The sequence below is a fragment of the Mustela erminea genome, chromosome 8 (genome assembly GCF_009829155.1).
Source record: "Mustela erminea isolate mMusErm1 chromosome 8, mMusErm1.Pri, whole genome shotgun sequence".
Taxonomy (NCBI): domain Eukaryota; kingdom Metazoa; phylum Chordata; class Mammalia; order Carnivora; family Mustelidae; genus Mustela; species Mustela erminea.
The window spans coordinates 42,324,172-42,345,620 of NC_045621.1; the positions used below are offsets into that span (position 1 = coordinate 42,324,172).

Consider the following 21,449-nt stretch of genomic DNA (forward strand, 5'->3'; position numbering starts at 1 on the left):
TGCCTCAGGTTTTTCAAAATTCAGCCGCTGTCTGCGGTACAGAGAAGGGCAGTTCTCCCCCTTCACCATGTACTTCTCATAGTCTTGTTACTTCTCTCCACTTGATTCTTTTAAATGCGTCAGTGATGAAGAAGATCCCCACTCTGCTTAAGATGGAGCCCTCATCTTTTCACAGGACCCGCCAGGTCTTTCTGAGTGTTGCACCGCATACTGCCTCTGACCCACCATGTCCCTCCGGGCCGGACTTTCCTTCCAGCTGCTCGCACTGCCGTGTTCTCTGGCCTCCAGGCCCAAACACATGCAATCACTCCACCAGGAACACCCTCTCCTATTCCTCCTCCTTGCCACACCAACTCAGCTCATCCTTCCCCCGCAGTCTCGAGAACGGCATGTCTCTGTGGGGTTTCCTCTGCCTGTCCTCTTGGGGTGTACCTGCCGTGCATGCCCTTCCCTTGCTGTGTTCATTGGTGCTCTGTTGTTCCATTGTATCCTGCAGCCTGCATCTCCCACAGGCTTGGGCAGAGACCTCCAGGGTCCTGTCAGCTGCATGTCCTTCCCATCAGCGTAGTCTTGCTGAACAAAGAGTGAGGCACGATTTGTCCATGTGCTTGGGCTGTCCTCATACCAGCAGGCCTGTAGTTCCCAAAATCATGAGCAGAGGAAGCCACCTCCTTACACTTTAACACTGAAATATGTCCCAGCTGTATTGAGGTTCCACTCAAAGAGAAGACTGCAGGAAAAGTCCAGGGTGGGAGAGGAACACAGGATTTCGGTTTTGTCTTTCTAACTGTGGTAAAACACACACAACCTAAGACTGACCATCTTAACCTTTTTTAAGTGTACATTTCAGTGGCCTGAAGTGTATTCTCACTGCCGGCAGCCAGTCTCCAGAAGCTTTTCATCTGGCAGAACTGGGATTGTCCCCATTATACACTAAGTCCCTATCCCCTTCCCTGCAACCCCTGGGCAGCATCATTGTACTTTCTGTCCCTGTGAATTTGTCTACTCTAAGTTCCTCATATTAGTGGAATCACATAGTGTTTGTCTTTTTGTGACTTACTTATTTCATTCAGCGTAATGTCCTTGAGGTCTGTCCACGTTGTAGCATGGGTTGAATCATACTCTGTTCTGTGTTTTTACCATAGTTAGTTTATCCATTCCCCTGTGGATGGACTTTTGAATCGCTTCCTCCTCTTGGCTGCTGTGACTCATGCTACTGCAGATGTGGGCGTGCAGATGCTGCTTGGAAGCTTTGTTGTCTAAGCTACAACATGCGAGAACTATAGAGATATCCATCCTTAACCAGGGCCCACTGGGGAATTGGCTGGGTGCAGTCCTGAGCAGAATGAGTCATGGAGGAACCCAGGTGGTATGAGAGCAGCCACCCAGCCGTGTTCCTATGGGCTGCCCCTGGCCTTGTCACAAACCCTTGGAGCACTGGGGAGGCTGCCCTGTCTGTGCTTGGGGCAGCCCAGGAGCTATCTCTGACATTCACCCAGTTTCAGGCAGTGTGGTGAATATCAGTGTTGTCAGACCCATGGAATGATCCTGCCAAAATTAGTATAAATACTTTCGGAGAAATAATTACAATTTTTGTTAGAAAGAATGACTACTGAAAAACTCATACCTTTTACACATACACAAAAAAAGTTAGATGCTTTTTCAAAGTCTTATTTCTGCCTGAGGAAACTCTAACTTATCTTATAGAACACTTGGGGTTTGTAAAGTGTTTAGATTTTCAAATAAAATGGCCAGAATGCCTGCTCGCTCTGGTACAAGTTATCTTCACGTTGATCACACAGTGTGTAAGTAGGGCGTGACCAGACCAAGAAAAGTCTTCATGTTTCTGTAAAAACTAAACCACCAAATATTCTAGATTCTACCTAACCTATTTTTTCTACATTGAGAAAAATCCATCTGCCTTCTTTTCTAAATTAAAAAAATAATAATATATGCATATTTGTTTGTTTCTGTAAATATGCAGATTTAACCGGGTAGCTTGCAGATTTGAGTCTTCAAGCTTTTAGAGTCGATAGGACATTGTCTTATTGGGACGCAGAATGGTAGTTCATCTCTTGACCCAGTCCGTATCATTTTGTTTTCCATTTTTGGTCTTTTTAGTGTTCCTAACCATAGCTAGAATTCTTGCAAAAAGGTAAATAAGTCAAACCCATTGGTTTTTTTCTCTGACAGTAAGTCACTACAGAGGAGAACTCTCTATGGTAGAGGATGGACGTGGGGGGTCACAAGAAATATTCTTCCTCTTCTACCAAGAGATTGAATTCCATTATGATATTTTATAAATATTTTCTTCTGTAGCTCATAACCCGGTTACTGGCTTGTTGCGAAGGTCTTGCAAGGAAGAGAGGGATGGAAGGCCTGCCTCTTCTCAGGTGTGCCTGTGGCCCCAAATGGAAACCAATCAAGGTGGCGATTTATGTTCATTAAGTGCTTGTCAAAACTGAAAAATTTTCTAATCAACAGCAATCTAGCAGCGGCCCCCTCGATGGCTGGGAGTGCCACCTCGGCCGCATCGGCTCTCTGCCTGTTACAACTCTAGGCGAAAATCCGCTGATGATTACATTAGGCTAAGCTGCGGAGTAAATGAACCGTGTCTTATTTAGGTGCCACTAGCTCCAGCGTAGGCCTGCCCCGCGGGGCACTGGGTAGCGTTTTATGGCTTTAAAATTAGTGTAGCTTCCCATTTGCTGCAGGGTGCTGCATGTTATGCCTTTGAACTCAATAAGCAAAGGGAAGGGGGCCTTTTGTTTTCCCCCCCGTGTTTTTCTCCCTTGCATTTTAGCAGTTTTGTTTTGCATCTTTTCCAGACGGCATTTTGCAATAAAAATGTCTGACTACCATATACATGCCTCCCCCACAAAAAAAAAAAAAGAGAGAGAGAGAGAGAGAGAGAAGAGAAAAGAAAGAAAGGAAAGTGGAGGGGGAGAAAAATAAAAAGTAGAACATAGCAGATGTCTGCGGAGGACAGAGTTTCTTTTTTTCTGAGCTGGGAAATGAAAAGTCGCTTGGCAGGTCACCCCTCATGGCTTATCATGTCAGGATTACTACCTCAAGTAGTAACAACACCTTGAGCTCAGGGAATGATCATGTCAGATCGGAGGGCAAAGATTTCAGTATGTTGACTGGACAGCAGTAAGGAGAGCTGTCGTTTGGGGAGGGCTCTGGCATTCTCTTGAACAGTTTGCAAATGATCTTCGTCCATCCTTAGAACTGTCCCATGAGGTGGGAACTGTTCATCTCCCTATCTTAAAGATGTGGAAATGGGGACCAGGAATGATTAAGTAGTGTGCCCCAAGTGCAAAACTCCCCAGACCCCAAGGCTGGATCCCGGGCTGGATCCAGAGGCTGTTCTCTGGCCCGAAGGAAGCTGACTTTGTCCTCAGCAGACTTCTTTAGTTGAGGAAATTAGAATGTTAACGGACATGAAGCAGTAGCATCAGGGGAACAGAATTATTCCTGGAAAAGCAATGTGTCAGAAGAAAACACAGGTGTGGTGAGCGTTCAGTATGGGGAGAAATCCTTCAGTGTTCTGGTAGGCAACAGTGAATGTGGGAGATTTCTGTCCTGCACTGGGTTAAATGGCAGAAGAAAAGGTGTAGTGATCATTAGCGCCCCCCCGAGGACAGACTGTGTGTGCTCTCTGTCTTAAAAACCTGCTTTTTGAAGAGCTATGTGTTCTAGCAAATTCACCCCAAGAAGTCTGAAGTTTTAAAGAGCTTCAGATCTAATATCGCTATGCTGAACATTCCTATCTCACTCAAAACTTCCCAGATATAACTGCTGGTCCAGTTGTTTCAAGCCATAATTAATTATTAAAGTACTCACATAGCCAAGGAACGGTGCCAGCTCCTTGAAGTTCATTGCAGTGAAATTTCACTCATGCTTGCCTTCGGAAGAGGCCTACAGTGACTGGGAAGACAGGAAGCCATTTTCATACCCGACACATTCATTTTGTGTGGGCTGGGTTTGAGCACGCATGGGTTACAACTGGGTAATATTCAATTTGAACCTAAAATGAGGAAAATCTTTCTTGCAGTGTAAAGCTCAATATGCTAGGTCAATCAAGACAGATACAATCAGGAAGCAATAGGTGTATTCATAATTCAATTTGGAGTTTTCTGCTGTTTTGATTTATATTATAATAACCTATCCCCCAGGGCTGACGTTGGACTTCAGCCCACATGTGTCAGATGCTTGCTGCGGAGGGGCCTCTAGAGGTTGGCCCTGGCTGTGGGTGGGAGCTGTCCATGGTGCATGAAGCGCGCTGCCCCTGACCCCCCCGTGACACTTCCCCAGCCTTCCCTTCTGCTGGGTCTTCCATGATCACGGGGCCCACTAAAGAATCTGCTGTCGTAACTGTTGCATTTGTCCCGGGCACCAGGTACCTTCTTCCTGGGGGTGGCCACGCGTCACGTTGGCGTGTACTTACAAGCCAACGTTGGTCGAGGGGTCCTTTCAAAGGCAGGTCCAAAAGCGAAACCCTGCAATTCTGTTGGCTGTCTGGGGAAACAAAAATCATCTCTCCTAGGGTTTTCCACTTTGAAGCTGCCTCCTACCTTGCTATTGTGACTGGCCCTTTGGAGAGAAGGAGAAATTGTCTTCTTTGAGTTATATGATCTGAAAGGACATGGCCAGAAGATTCCTCCTAGTTTTACGATATTTTCATAGTATTTTTAGGGTATCGGTTTCGTGCGCTCCTGTGACTGTATATGAGCCTATTGTTTATTATTCAGAAATGTTGGACTTGAACATTTGCTTGGGTCTCTTTGAATGGATGGTATTATGTGTGTCTTTATAGATTAGTTTCCTTTGAAAATAGTATTAAATGGAGTTGGGAATAGCAGTGCATTTAACAATGGCTTCTCTTACATACTTTTTTTTTTCTGAGCCCTGAAGTAAGGATTTTTTAAAAATAGAACTTATACAAACTATAGTTCCTCTTTGAACCTGGACATTCATGAAGTACAGTGAAAATTGGAAGAATGAGTCAATCCTTTCCTCCAGGAAAAGACAAACAAATCTGAAGAACATTTCTGGCATCTCTGCAGAAGCCCAGCTCTCATTCCCTTCCCCCAGTTGTGTGTGTGAAGCTGTTGCACACTCGTAGCTCTTGGCTGTTTTGTGAATATTGAACTGGGCAAGTGGTTCTTAACCTTTGGGCCTCAAGACTCCTTTACTTTATTAAAAATAACTGAGGAATCCTAAAGGCCTTTTGTTTCTGAGGGTTATATTTTTTTTTCAAGTTTTTTTTTATTTAAGTCATTTCTACACCCAGAGTGAGGGCTCGAACTCACGATCATGAGACCAAGAGTCACACACACCTCCCACTGAACCAGCCAGGCACTGCATCTGTGGATTATACCTAATTGATACTAAGCATGTTAAAAATCAAAACTAAGAAAATTTTAAAATACTCATATAATTTATTTAAAAGAGTAATAAACCACCCTTCTGTGATATATTATTACATAAATAACATTTTTATGGAAAACACATTTTCCATAAAGGAAATCTTGAGAACAGTAGGACAGTCTTACTGTTTCCATTGAACTGTCTTGCTGGTTGAATGACCTTCTGTGTGACACCATGCATGGGTCATTTCAAAAACATTGCTTAGGGACGCCTGGGTGGCTCATTCAGTTAAGCATCTGACTCTTGATGCACCTTAGGTCTTGATCTCAGGTTTATGAGATCGAGAGTCCCATGCTCAGAAGGGAGTGTGCTTGAGATTCTCTCCTTTCCTTCTCCCTCACCCTCTCCCTCTGCATCTCCTGCTGTGTGTGTGTATGTGTGTGTGCATTCTCTCTCTCTCTCTCTCTCAAATAAGTAATTGAAAAAAAAAATTGTTTAACTGAGATATGCAGCTTTCCAAATGGAGACACTTTCCATCATATAATATCCAGAAACTGTTTGGATTTATATCACCATCTGTCTTGTTGGGAAAGAGTGTCAGTATTTGGAAAGTGTGAAGCTCACGGTGAGAGATGCAAGTTGCCAAGATTCTCATCCTCACCAGAAACTCGGGTTCTACACCAGCCACAGATACTGTCCACTCTTTTCCCTGCAGTGGTCATGCTGTTCATTTCAAGAAAATAGCTGCCAAAAGCCCAAGGTTGAATAGTCATATAACGTCTGACATAGTCATTCTTTCAAGTAAAAATAGGTCCCACCAAAAAAGCAGCTAGTTCAGCTCGAACCTCAGACAACTGCAGAAGTATGTTTCTGTGGGACACCCGTCCCCTTCCATGTGTGGCACCAACGCTCACACACGCTTGCCCTGTCATTACCCAAAAAATTAAGAAGATATGTATGTACTTCAGGGTTGAAATGTTTAAGAATCAATAGTTGCCCTTTTTTTTTTTTTTTTTTTTTTTAATTTGACACAGAGAGAGAAGCAACAGCAGTAGGGGGAGCGGCAGAGAGAGGGAGACTGATACTGGGCTTGATCCCAGGACCCCAGGATTATGACCTAAGCCAAAGGCAGATGCCTTAACCCACTGAGCCACCCAGGTGCCTCAAGAACATTCTTAAGTGAAACTTTCTGTTTGTTTTTATTTAGAGAACATGGCAATGAATACTGACAAGAGGGACTAGTGCAGTTTGGTTCTGCTGCCTGGGTTTATGGTCTAGAACCAGCAGTTTTAGTCACCAGAAAAACAAATTTCAGCTCTAGAAGAGGCGAACAGTGTCTTGGGATATTTTAAAGGTAGTCTGAACCTGTGAACCCCCGGATAGTGTATCAGGGACCACACTTTGAGGACTGCCAAGCTAGGTCATGCAAAGAGGAAAAATTCAATATATTGGCCACAGCAAGTATTAGTTTGTGCTAACAATTATCTCACCTAGACAAGCTGTATTACATGTTAATATATTAAATTTCTAGGCATTTATGTATAATTAGAAACCAGAACTTATTGGGAAAACATCATGGGAACAAAGTTTCTGTGATTTTTTTCACATTTGTGAAGATGAAGGGTCTCCATACTGGATAAAAAATCTGTGTTAAAATCACAGTGGTGTTAATTGCATTATCTGTCCTTGAAGATAGTCTCAAAGCCGTGTGTTTGATTCAGATGCTCTCGTTCTGAGATGCCAGTCATACCATTTCTACATTTGGAGTTGGCTTTAAGATCTTGTTAACTGCTTTTGGTAACCCCATGAACACATCAAGCAAACCCATCTTTCAGCAGACAGCCAAAGGTAACGTCGGGATGGGAGGCAGTGAGAATCAATATAGTAAGAGTATTTTTAGGGACTATTGATGGATTGCTGTATTTTGAGCTTAAGTCCAACGCCAGATGCCCCAGAGCTGACTAAGATGAACTCACCATTTACTGAGTACCGTATAGTCCATCACGCACGGAGAGGGCTCTGAGATCGCCAGGCCAAGACCTCCACACCTTTCCCTCTGCGGTTTTGGGGAAAACACCTGGGTTCCAGCAGCCTCATGCCGTGTTTGGGTGAGGGCTTACTCTCCCTGCCAGAGTACCGCATTAGCCAGTCGATGACCTCCAGGTCCTGGTAACGCATGACCATGAGACTGGAGGACAAGACTGTCAGCCGCAAATCAATTAATTCTCCAAGTCCGGAGAGATGCCGTCCACCACGGCACTAATGACTCCGCGGCCCTCTCTGAAGGCAGCCCCCCAGAAGGCTGGAGCCGCGTTAAACCGTGCTTCTGTCAGCAAGCTGGAAGCTGTGGGTCTCTGACACGGCTCTCAATTGCTAGCAGGTTTCTCTCATTGCACCTCATTTGCATCTGGGACATCAATTAGCATGTTTGTTGAGGCTAATTGAATGAAACTCAATCATAGCTCTTAATTGCTTGACTATGTGAAAAGAAATCACATTAATGCAGCTAATTAAGTGTACGGCAATAGATGCAACATAATTAGGAGCGAGAGGTAAAAAACAAGGGATGGCAAAGGTGCAGGAGTGGGCTTGCGGGGGGCCGCAGTGCTCCGTTCCTGAGCTCACCGCACGTTCGGCAACGGGTCCCTTTGCTCCAGCGCCTGCTTGGAGAAAATAATCCACACGATGAGCATGGACAACTTGAGAAGAAAAATGCAAATAGGTTTGCAATTACTACTTTTTCAAGCTGTTGAGGGGCAGGAGATAGCACCTCTGGGGGGCCTGGCTCTTGAGTGGGCCCCAGGGACTTGTTAAGTGCTGTTTAAAAGTACTTGGCTTTGAATTACCCTCATGCCTTGTTAAAGGGTTTTTTCCCCTTTTATCATCGATCAGCATTTTCTACAAGGAACAGGAGAAGGGTAGTATCTGTAACATTTGCATATCAAAATCAAGCTTGCTGTCTTTACTTCACCCAGTGAGGCCCCTACCTCAAACCTGTAGGGCCGCGTGTCCCACTTCTGAGGAGGCGACATTGGTTAGTGGTCCTAGCTTTAATTCCTCAAGTACCAAGCTGGGGCAAGATGAAAAGGCTGGGTTCTTTCAAAAACAGAAAACTCAGTGTCGTTTCTCTTGGGGGAAACTTGAAGCCACAGACACACGCCTTTGCATTCCACCTGTTTCCGAAGCACCATAGTAAAGGGCTTTTGTGGATTAGGAAGTGCATTTTGTAAGGTTTGTAAAACTGTTAGTGGCTTGCACTATAAGAATTGCCAAGTTTATATCCTGGTTTGTTTTTTTTAGATCTAGCTCCTCTGAAGTTTCGGTGCCTAACTCAAGCGAGAAAACAGATTCCCTGGCCCATGCTGAGCCAAAGATAAATGTGTTCCCTTGCTGCATTGTAATCCAAAAAGCAGACACTTGGTACATTTCTATAATAATTTTAAATAAAATATCATGGTTATTGTATGTTAAAACATGCCTATTAAAAGAACCCATGCTGAGGCTTTAGTCACTATCTGATTAGCCTCATTTTAGAGCCCATAAGCAATAAATGCTCAATTACACTCCTGTTATTGTATTTTAATTTGTTAAGAATTGGCATTAAAGAAGAAAGTTATAGCAAGTTGATATTTTTGAAAGAGTAACTATGCAAGAATGAATTCATTATGTACAAGCCTTAACTTTGGTGTTGAAGCTTAGGTTGGCCTATTTTCAGTGGCTATTAATGGAAGTAAGTTAAAGATGTTTAAGAACAACATTTTTTTTTTTTGGTGGATGACCTTGACCCTCAGTCCTAGACTAACCAAGGATCACTTCCCTTCTGCTTTTTGTTCACCATCCTCAACACCCTGAGCTCATTCATGAGGTTCCATGTATTTTTTCCAGTCTGTCTTATCCTTCTATCTAATTTAATGGTAACAGCCTTCTGTCTTTGGTCCACATCCTTTCAAAACATAGCTCTTTCATGGTTAATTATATTTTGGGGAGTTTCCCAAGCATCTTGACTTCCAGGTGGAGTCTTGGGTCTGTCAAGATGGCGGAGGCGAACGCCAACCAGCCTGTCCTGCAGGGGCAGGTTGCATCAGGGCCTCTGCTCCTGGCTCCCATGGCTGACAGCAGCTCTGTGGATCCCACTATATCTCTCCGGGTGGTGACTGCTGACAGAGGCCTAGCCTCCCCACTCCCATTGAAGAGCTGGTCTGTTTCTGACCCCCTTCGGTGCAGCTCCGGATCCTTTCTCTGCTGGTCTTTGCTCCCATATTCCTCCTGGTTCCAGCCTTGTGTAGCCTTTGAACATTCTTCGCACGTGGAGGTCCAGTAATTCCTAATTCACCAGTAAGCCCCTCACTCTGGCTCTCATTTTCCTCTCCCATTCCCCCACCCAGCAACCAGTTCTTCGGTGGTACTTTACACTGAAATGTTGTCAGGTGACCTCCACAGAGACCATCACTGTCCACCTAGACTTCCCCCTGGTTCTGTTAGCTCCTGGTCATTCACCTCCAGCATGGAAAGAATGGCAAGATAACTTTTTCTGGATACATTGAATCACTTGGAGAAACACAATGCTTGAGTACCAGACTTACTCAGTATTCTTTCTTTTTCAACATCCAGCTATTACACATCCATCCATGAGCTCTGTGTTTTCTCAGCACCATACCACCAACCTCTCAGACATTGTCCTGGTCCTTAGTGAAATCCTTGACCTTTTACTTAGTTTTCTCCTGAGCTCCCACCAGAGAGCTTCATTCTTGTCTAGGCACTTAGTGGTGTTGCTATCTGAGACTGAACAGTTGTTACAAAACAGTTTCCTACTGCATGGAATTTTACCTGAAACTTAGACAGAGTCTGGGGTCCTAATGTGCCATGTAATAAGCAGCAATTTAAAAAACATGATTTCACATGGATACTTATTTTCTCCAGCTGGCCTGTCCTCCACCAAGTGGAAGCATTTCCTGTGTCTCCTTGTATTTCCAGAGTCTGGGTTAGTTCAGGACACAGAGGCTGTGATTTCAGTATAATGATGATGCTACCATACTAGACGGATCAAAACCTCATTATTTTTAAAGTGCCTGCCTCAGTGGAAGGGGTCATAGGATTATAACTTATGGTGTCTGATAGAACCTTGTGTCCTAGATTGTACGAGGTCTTCTTTTAATCTCTCTTGGATGTTTAACATTTTGAACAGGATTACATGCAGGAATGTTCATGGTAAAGAGATTGATCTTCTGAGAACCACTGTGAAAGTCCCAGGGAAGAGGCCACCCGAGCCAACGTCGGCCTGCGCGCCCATCTCCAGCCCTAAAACTAACGGCCTGTCCAAGGACATGAGCAGTTTACACATCTCACCAAATTCAGGTAAGCTCATGGCAGACCCGCACAAGAACCCAGTGGTAGGTGCTGCTGGTCGCAGGACAGTGTGGAGCCTTGGAGATGAAGTGAGGTTAGAACCATAAACATTGTACTTTAAGGTTTAGAAACCTCTTCTCTTCTGTGGATGGTCATCTTCCCTACACCTGTGGTTCCGGGACTGCCAGCCAGCACATGGCACCATCTTGAGTCACCGTCTCACAAACCAAACCACGAGGTTTTCCCAGAGATGGGTAGTTGGAAGTAGAGTTTTGCATATGATTGAGGATTTAAGGGTCTTCTAAAGTATGTAAATGAGCTCTGAAACTATCAAGGGCTGGTGTGTATTTGTAGTGACTAAGTGGATGAAAGTGGAAGAGCTATTTGGAACAAGATTGAAAGGAAACTATTGGACCTCAATTTTCAATTCTCTTGGCTTCATATTGTTAACTTTTATGTCATTCTTTTACACAACTTTAATTTTCTTTATTCTCTTTTGAAAGGAGATTTGGTCTTTAATTCAGGATCAGAGGAAGTGTTTCTCAAATCTAGATGTGTTTAGAAATTCCTGGCCATTGTGTGCAGTTGCAGGCCATTCAGAATGTCGTGGTTCATTTTGTGAGTCTTTGCAAATGGTTGCCTTCTGGCTTTGACCTTCCAGTGATTTCTTATCAGAGAAAAGGCCTGAGTCCTCCTTCTAACACACTTTAACACACAGGTTTGTTTTCTCGAGCAAAAAGTCCCTTTTTTCTCTTTGACATACATCCAGTCTTTTAAAAATGAATTAACTGTTCTTTGGGACTTTCTGGCATAGTCTCTGCTGCATTTTTCTCCTTCTGAGGTGTCAGGTGCTTTGAAAAACAGATCATGCTGAACCCACAGTTCTGTGGTATACACAGTGTTGGTTGGTGAAAGCAAGGTAGTAGAAAGGGGCCAGAACTGGGGTCCATTGGGGCTCTACTGTGTGATACCAAGTGGCATTGGACCGCTAACTCGGTAAAGTTTTACCCCCATATTAGGTCCATCTCGCCTGGCCTGTGTGCACCACAGAAATGTGATTGCAGGTAAGATAATACATAGGAAAGTTTTGGGAAACTTGTAAAATACAATTCAAACATCAGCTGCTATTAAAAATCCTACAGGGCTTTCTGCTAGGGAGACATCAGTTCATTCCAAAATGGTGATAAGGTCTCTTATGACTTGCTGACCTTCCTTCTGAGACATACCTGAAATTTCCCTTTTCTGGATGGTGTGCTAACTCTGGGATAAGAAGAGAGAAAATAAGTACCCATGGTGGAAGGAGGGATTCTGTATTAAATGAAAAGCTGATATCTTCACTACTTTGTATTTATTAGTTTTTTCAAAAAATATTTAGTGAGCGCCTGTCCTACGCCAGGAACTGTGTATGCTATGGATGTGGAGACCCCAGTCTCCAGAACTTACACCTGAGGCCGTCACCTTAAAACGAGCTCATTTTCCACTTCTTCTAACCCACCATGCCAAACCCACCCATTTTAGTCACGTGAACAAACATTTATGGCATATCTGATGGATGCCAGGCATGGTGCTGGGCTCTGGGAACACAGAAGATTAAGACTCATTTCTGCTGTTGAGAATCTTGGGCTCTGGTGGGGAAGAAAGACCAGCAGACAGGTAAAGGCAGGGCTCTGAGGCAGGCCACGGTACAAGTACACAGAGGCCTGAAGGTCTAGGGGTGATGGGTCCAGTTTACCCGAGAAGGTGGACCAAGGCTCAGGGCTTGGAGGGTGCCTGTGCAGAGTGTAAAGAAAGGATGGATGGGAATCTGCCAGGCACAAGGATGAGGGAAGAGCCTCAGTGATTTGAAGGAGTTTTAAATACATAATGTTTGGAATTTAGAGTTTTTTTAATCTTGAGACTTGTGTTCTTTGGTGCTGAACTGCCCCTTGTTTTCCTCAGAAAAATGTAATGTTTGGTAAACAAAATACAAAATGCCTTGTAACCTTATCATATGCGTGGAGTGGCTCATGTCCTGTGCCTTGGCTAAAGGAGCATTCCTTTAGCACCTCCTTTCTCTTGAATGCCCTGGCATTGTGTGGATAGGAGGGTTTGGGATTCTTTTGCACAGAATCCCTTTCCCTGCTCCCACTTTCAACTGATGACGGTGCGTTCTTCCAACCCTTAGCCAAGTTAATTCCTCTTAAAGGGAACCTGGTTAATGTGTACTCTTCCTCGGATCACAAGTAGGGACATGTTAAGTGGGGCTGTGACATCATAGGAGCACAATACCACTTTGGGGAAAGACAGTGCCTCGTGGTCACAATGGTGCTCAGGGACGTAGCTTCCTTGTCTCTGCATGCAGGTGACCTCATCAGCTGGTGACCCTCTGTCCCCTTGTTCACATGTACTCTCTCACGTGAAGAACAATTTTAACTTGAAGTATGTTGATGTTATTTTAAGTGGCAGACTTTGACCTAAAAATAGGTATTATTTCAGCTATTTTAGGGCTGTTTGCCAAAGAACTTAACATGCTACTTAACTGTATTCTTCTTTCTCAACTCATTTGATTTCTGCTGTTTTGTTCTAGAGGTTGGAGTTAACATGGAGATGTTTGTTTCTTTTTATGCTTTTCCTTTTTATTTGTTTTCTTATCTCAATTACTGGAATAGAGCAATGTTTTGTGCCTTCCCTTCTTGTAACTTTATCACTTGTGTAGACGTGATAATATGCATGTACCCAAATCCTTGTGTATACCATTTGTTACTGTCTTAGGACAAATGTCCCTAAGTGAAGTGACTCAGTCAGTGGTTATATACCAAGATCGTGGTATGCATTTCCAAAGTAATTTCTGGAAAGGTTTTGTTACACAAGTACCCTTCCATCTCTAAAGTGAGTATCCATTTCACCCACACATGCTTGCTAGCATTGCTGTTATCATTTTGGAATCTATACTAAAAATATCTCATGCTTTGTTTATTTGGATTTCTTCGGTTAACACTAAAGTTGACCATTGCATGCCTGTTGATACAGATATTTCTTACGTCACAATTGTTTAGATGTATCTTTTCCCATTTTTGTATTTGGTGTTTGTCTTTTTCTTACTAGTATATAAGAATTCTTTACATGTTAAGGATATTAATGCTGTATAATATGTTCTATAGGTATTTCTTCAGTTTATTATTTGCTTTTTAAATTTTATGGTCTAATTTACATATAGAGGTTTTCCCTTTTTTAATGTATAATCAAGAATATATACATATAATAAAATTATAAGTCTTAGTTCTGCAATTTCTGCTTTAGATATTTAGAAACCCTTTAGTAATAATCCTGAAAACAGATCATAATTCATAAATATATATTTCTGAGTTTTGCAGTTTTATTTTTGTTTCTTTCTTAAGAATATTTAGCCCTGAATCCACCTTTAATTTGTTTGCATCAATTATACACAATAGGAAATCTAATTAAACTCCTTTTTCAAATAGATAACTAATTGTCCTTTCTCTGTCAAACTGTTTACTTATAACTGTGTGTGTCACCTTTATTATACAACTAACTCATTTAATCAAAATCACTGTGCTTCTGGGCTTGGGAATCTTTCAGTTGACCTATTGTTACCATTGTGTTACCATGTCTGGATTTACCACAGTTTCTTAGGTTTATGATTCAATTTATATCTGGCAGTAATATTACTCTGATTTTACTGGTGTTCTTGACTATTGCCACTCATTTATTTTTTCCAATAAACTTAAGAGTAACTTGAAACCTTCTCCTTTCCCCGAAAAATAATCACATTGTGACTCATTGACAGTGCTTTTAATCTATCAGTTAATTGGGGAGGAACTGATATCTCTACTATATTGAGCTTCTTGTCATGGAACACAAGCCTTGCCCGATTTATTCGAATCTAATATATATCCCTCAGTAAAATGTTAACACTTTTCTTCATTTAGATGTATCATGTCTATCCGTTCTGTTAGTTTATAATTTTTGATGAAATGTGAAGCTAGTTTTTTGGGGGAGAGGGGTTGGAAGAGAAGGGGGCTGTCTGTTATCTCATCTACTTTGCAAGAAATAAGAAAGCTCGGGGTGCCTGGGTAGCTCAGTGGGTTAAAGCCTCCGTTTTCAGCTCAGGTCATGATCCCAGAGTTCTGGGATCAAGTCCCACATTGGGCTCTCTGCTTAAACAGGGAGCCTGCTTCTCCCCCACCTCTCTCTGCCTGCCTCTCTGCCTACTTGTGATCTCTGTCTGTCAAATAAATAAATAAAATATTTTTTTAAAAAATAGAAATAAGAAAGCTCATAGTCTTTATGTTTTTTATATCCAGTCATTATATTGAACTCTATGTTAGTGGGAATATTTATTCAAATGTTTCTCTTGATTTTCTAGTATATGATCTTAATGCATCTCACATTTCAGATATGATAATGCCTAATTGTATGTCTGTGTTGACTTTGGAATACCTTACTGCTTTTCTTCCTGTACTGCTCGTGTACCATCATTACTGGGTCGGCTGCATGTATGCCCAGCCCCGAATAGTGCTTTGGAGGTTTCATGGGCAGTATGAGATCTTCCCTTCAGAGGCCTTGCACTCTGGTGGGGGCGGAGGAGTCAGAAGATAAACAGATAAGACCATTGAAGTTGGTGATCAAAGCTCAAGGGATGAAGGGGGCAACTGGATAGAAAATCACTGGTTGTGGTGGTGGTCTTATGTTATTCCTAGTATTGGGAAATGCTTCACCAGTCTTGGAATGTTGACTGCATTTCAAACATCAAAATGCTAGAACTGTGATGATCTTCATATCATATTTTGACCAGGGCTTCGGGAAGGGGAGGAAAAACACATCCAAGTAGCTGCCTTGTGTACTGATAACTGAGCCTGGGTCTCCCTTTGGGGCCCACAAGTTACGCAGAGCAGAAGAACCGCAGTGAAGGTGGGGAGGCTCCACACTCCGTGGGGCAGCTGCGGAGGACAGGCATGGCGGGTAGAGGGACACATTCCAGAGGAGCCTGCCATCGGTGTCCCCCACCTCCAATCCAATGGGGACACTGATGCTTGAAAGAGAAGGGAGTGGCTTAGGGAGCTCAGACATCCACACACAGAGACAGAAAGAAATGACAAGGAAAGGCAGTCTTGCCATGAGGAACGTCACTGATGCACACCAGCCTGCCCACGAGCCCTGTGCGGTTGATCTAATGTGAACCTCCCAGTCAGCTTGGGCCACACACCTTCCAAAGGCTGCAGGGCCAGCCCCTGCCTCTACCTGATGGACTGGCGGGCACACGTTCACAAATACATTGCATTTGTGGAAACCAACACATTTGTGGAAACCAACACTAAAAATGAGAGAAACCAAGATAAACTGCAACTGATCCTACAAGAGAGTGAGAGGTGGGGAAGAAGGAAGACTTAAGAGGCTAATTATTATTGTCTTCGTAAAATGAAACAAAGTTTACATGAAAAACCTGGGGATAAAGAGTCCTTGAAAATTAAAGAAAAATTGATTACAAAAAGAAATTTTTTTTTTTTTAAATTTTAAATTCAGTAGATAGGTTCAGTGCTGTAAAGACCATGGCCAAGGGTACTGTTGGTGATTGTACCTGTGATAGCAGAAAGCACACTAGAGGTGATGAAGGACATGTTAGTGTCTTCCATCTGAAGAGCTGAGTGTCAAGTTCAGGGGAGAGGAGACTCTGCAAACACAGACAGATTCCCAGAAAGCATCCCAGGCAGGAAGAGAGCATGCTTACCTATTGAGAGGGAACTATTCCGGCCTAGGGACTTCGGAGCAAACACCATATGCTAAAAGACAATGGAAGAATTCTTTTCTAAGGACAAATCATTTTGAACCTAGAAGTCTATGAAGGGCCAAACTACTATCAATCAAGTATGGAGGAAGAAAAAAATTTTTAGATATACATGGATACAGAAACAAATTACTTTTTGAAAAATTACTTAAGCATCTACTCCAGCAAGAAAGAGGAGGAAGAAGAAGAATCCAGGAGATATTTGTTCAGGCCTGGTTAAATTTCCCCTTCCTGATCACATCTCCCCCTTCTTCCAAGGTCACTCACTCAGGATGTCCATGACAGTATCTGCCTTTCCTGGTGCTTTTTGGCTTGGAACCCACATCACCATTCTAGTCAGAAGCCACATTTTAGTGAATCCATCCAACTGTAATTTCAGGCATACTTCCAGAGAAGATAGTCAGATGTCCCACAGTATCTTCTGACAGGAGTTGTCAGCCAGGCTGGTTTTGTAGAATCATATCCACCTACAGTGGAATACTGAGTTGTGTCAGGTCTGGATGTTATTCTGACAGTGAAGTAACAACAGGAAAACGTAATGGTCCACAAAAGGGCCTTGAGAGGCAGAAACCCTACATTGAATCCCACCTTCCCCATCTTAGGACCTTATGCAGATGAACACCGGTTTTTTCATTGCTGCCGTGGGCAGTGTACCTACTTCGCTCTTGGGAGTGCACCTTTGCAAAGTCCAGCAGTCCAGGGCCAGTCTCTAGATTCCATCAGGAATCCATCATATTTGTTGTACTTGTCACTGGTGAAGAAAAGGAAGCAAGGGGACAGAAATTTTGCATGGATTTTTTCCATGCCGGGCACTATTGTTTCTGTCACCTGTGTGCAGCCCTCATGGGTCAGACACACTAAACCCATGCCCGACCCCCAACAGCATTCCCTCTGTTGTGGTGGGAGCGGAGCTCTGCGGGACCAGCCGGATCTCCGTGGGCACCGGGCTCCTAGGCCATGTCCCCCCGACTCTTTATTCCCACACTGCCCGATTTTGGTCCGAGATGCCAGATACCTCCCTGTCCCAAAAGTGTGTCTTTGTTGGGTATTTGGAATGGTGACTGTGTTTTTATCCTCAGCAGAGCAGTGTGTAGGCCTTTGTAGCAGGAAACCTTGCCCCCTCCTCTTCCCTCCCTCCCTGCGCTTCAGGCCCCCAGCGGTTTCAAAATATTAAAGCCTCCGGGAGGGTTGAGGCTGATTTTTCGGGGTTGGGGGCGGGGATCTCGATGTGTTTTGAGTATTGAACTGCCGTTGACATCTAAAGTCTCAACCATGCTGTTTTCCTCCACACTTCAGTAATCAGGACATCCAGCAAACCCATAAAAAACCAAACTAATAGCATGAATATTCAGTGACCTAGAATACTAATTATTGTCATGAATATTAATGTGATCGGACTTGCTTTTTCCTCTCCTCTTTCTCTCCCGTCCTCTTTCTCCCTCTCTCCCTCTCTCTTTTTTTCCACTTAGCCGGCTCTAAAGATGGGTCATAATGAGAGCATTTAAGAGGGAGCGCGCTCTCCGCCGTGACAGGGACTGGGGTAATAAGGAGAGCTTGATTAACGCGGTGCACTTGGGGGAGAGATGAGAGGCTTCACGTGGGCCTGTTCGGGGGAGGCAATGAGACACCGGCGGCTCTGTTGCTGCTCCCGGAGATTAATGAGGCCTAAGAGTGCATTAGGAACAGTGACAAAGGTTTGATCTAATGGGCTCAGCCATTTTTCCTTTGAGTGACAGACGCACAGAAGTAATTGGCTGTGCAGAATGGCAGCTCATTGGCGGTACTTAAGGATACATTATCCCCGTTGTGTGGCCCGCAGAGGCTGTTTATCAAAACTGCTCACACTGCAGACGCCGAGCCGCTAAGCTGCTGTTACAGTCGTAATAGCTATGAAAAAATAAATAAATAAATAACGCAACATCAGAATTAGATCCGTTGTCTCGTAGAAACAAAGTTTTTCTTTGTTTAGTTTCAAATGGTCTAGAAAACATTTTAATAACTCCAGAGTCTGCTCTGGACACAGAGGGAACCACATGGCTCATGTGTGTCTCCTGGGTCGTGGGCCTCCCACAAGGGAGGGGACCACCCCCCTATCCCGACTGCTTTTCGCTGTGTTTTTGCCTCAGTCACCCCTTCCTGTCGCACACTTTGGACTTTGTTTGCCACGTTAGTCTGATTCATAAATCGGGTCCTTTTCCTAAACACCCATCTAGCCACTTGGTAGAACGCTTGCAAATAAAAGCCTTACTGGTTGAGAATTATTTTGCTAAAAAATAATAAATAAATTTTAGCAAAAAAATTGATTTTTTGCTAAAAAAAAATAATAATAATGATAATCTCCTTCCACAAACCAGGGTTTACTTGGAGTAGATTTGATGGCTTTTTAATAACTCATTATTTTTAGGGAAAGGAAGAAACATTTTGGGGCATTTCTTTCAGACCCAAAACATCAGGAAGTGTGCTAACTCTGTAACTAAAAGAGACACTAAAGTTACTACTCTTCAGAAGAGTTGCACCATCTTCAGCTTTTGTGAGAAACACATTCTTATTGCTAGCTGTTTCTGTGTTTAGATGTTTCTACCACTGAGGTTTAGGCAGATTTCTGTTCTGTTGTTTCCATCCTGAAACTGTAAGCTCTTTGAGATGGAGACCATTGCATCCTTTTCTTTGTTACCCTCTCCTAGTTTCGTGACCTCACAGTTATTTTATCATTAAGCATCTCCGCCCAGGAGAACTATAAGGGATGATCATTGAGGCTAAGCACTGTTTGCTTTCTTTCGATGCAGCACTCCATGGGCAGAACCGTTGGGGAGGAATTCAGGGATAAATCAGAAGCATGCTTTCCAGTTTAAGGAAACCTCCTTCAATTATTTGAACCCTAAGTGGGGTGGTCTCTTCTGAGAAGATGACAAAAGCACCTTGATCTTGATGATTTCCATTTAAAATACTCGGGATACTGAGCTATCTTTCACTCTGGGGACAGATATTCCCATAAGTAAATAAAAGTTGCTTTAGAAACTTTGTTCCCCCTTTCAGAAAAGTGCACGTTTGGTGAAGAATAATGTTTTGGCTGTTCCCGTGATGCTTTCAGCACCAGCAAATGGTCTGCATGGGAAGAGCTGGAGGAAAGAGGGTCCCTGAGAAGGACCTCGTCCTTCAGGAGGGTGGCTGAGTGCTGTCTGGGGCCCAGGGAAAGAGCCAGTCTGTGATCGAGCCAAGCCCATGACTGGCTTCCTTGCTGCATGCCTGCTCCCACTCAGGCAGGGGTGTTTTCAGAGTAGTCATGACGTTCACCATATCCGAACCAGGTGGGCCTGGTGTTTGGTAGTTACCGCTTATTAAGAGAACATTTGTCTTTCTGGAATATTCTGGGGAGTGGTAAAAGGCCCACCTCCACACCACAGCCATGATTTCTCTATAAGAACTGACCTTGTAGGACTGGAATAGAGGGAAAGAAGTGAGCACTTCTGAGCATAAGCCTACATGACTGCCACAGTCTCCTTCCTGAAGAGGATAATGAATGTACTGACAGCCAGAGAAACCTGTTCTCAAAATGGATTTGGGGTAAAACACCTATTGTGTATATCATATAAAGGAGAAAGAACATTTTCAAGACAGAACTGTCATCAAGTGCAAAAGAAGAAACTCAATGTTGGATGTAGTTGTTAGGAGTATAGTATCAAATTACAAAAATAGAGGAGAAGACACAGACATCTTGGGTTATGTGTTACAAAACATGACTGTGTGAACATGGTAATCATATTTTGTTACTTAGATTTTATTTATTTATTTGTCAGAGAAGGAGAGAGAGGGCAAGCCTGGGGAGCTGCAGAGGGAGAGGGAGAAGCAGACTCCTTGCTGAGCAGGGAGCCCGACACAGGACTCGATCCCAACACCTTGAGATCGTGACCTGAGCCGAAGGCAGATGCTTCACCGACTGAGCCCCCTAGGCATCCCTTAAAAGAAAATCCTTAGTTTTATTTTCCTTTTGTGCAATGTTGCTTATACTTTGTTATCACTGCATTGCTATAAACTCATTCATGTAGCCCATACAAGTAATGGGCAGTAGGCAGGCGAGCCCGATGTATGTACTATGTGAGTAAACACCTCAGAGTCTGTAGTAGCAGGTGTTCCTGCCCCTGATAAAAGTGGGCAAGAAAGCGCGGGCATTGTTTTCACAGTGATGAGTGTGGCGCCGGAGAACTGGGAAGACATGGACTTTGTCTTTGGAGTAAATATATTTGGACTGATTTCTGGATATGATCCCTTAAAGTGAGCGCCTCCCTTCTCATGTGCTTAATATTTTCATCTTGAATTGTCCCGAACACCAGATTTATATCCATCTCCAGGATGCAGCGGTGGTCCGGCTGTGGCACGTGAGCAGGCCCAGGGCTTTTCCAGCTCCTCTTTCTTTCTGCACATCTGGTTGTACTATTCATCCACTGTTAGCACCATGTCCCAGGCCCATGGTTTCATTTCTTCTTTCCCTTTATAAATTGTGCCTCTGGTGGCTTGGATGGACCTGGTTGTAATCCTTTGGAAATTCTGGAAGACCTGGAGTGGTAGGAGTGTTGTCACGCTGTCCCAGCGCTAAGCACTGCCCAGGTCCATACAGCAGATGCTCAGGACGCCTTTGAGAGCATGCATGTTGGCTCATGCATTGTGAGGACGACTGTAATAGCCGAATGCAGATGTGAGCAAGGGACACATGAGGAGACCCCAGCACAAGAAAGATGTAAGGATGACATTCATACCTTTTAGATTTTAAAGGCAAACAAAATTAGCATTATTGGCATTTTAAGCTTTTAGTAAAAAATAAACGAGAGAGAAAAGGAAAACTCACCATTGGTGAAATTAATAACAGCTTATATCCACAGAGGCTTTGTGGTTTACAAAGTGCTTTATACAATTTGATGTTTATATTAATCAGCCACATGGGGCATAT

General features: G+C 43.5%; 1 protein-coding gene across 1 annotated transcript in view; it reads left to right on the forward strand.

Moving 5' to 3' along the window:
* AGAP1 (ArfGAP with GTPase domain, ankyrin repeat and PH domain 1) overlaps window positions 1-21,449 on the forward strand; it is a 514,946-nt gene that overhangs the window by 328,070 nt on the left and 165,427 nt on the right. The window contains 2 exon segments of the mRNA XM_032355251.1: window positions 10,559-10,570; window positions 10,572-10,728. Of these exon segments, the coding sequence (XP_032211142.1) occupies window positions 10,559-10,570; window positions 10,572-10,728 (169 nt within the window).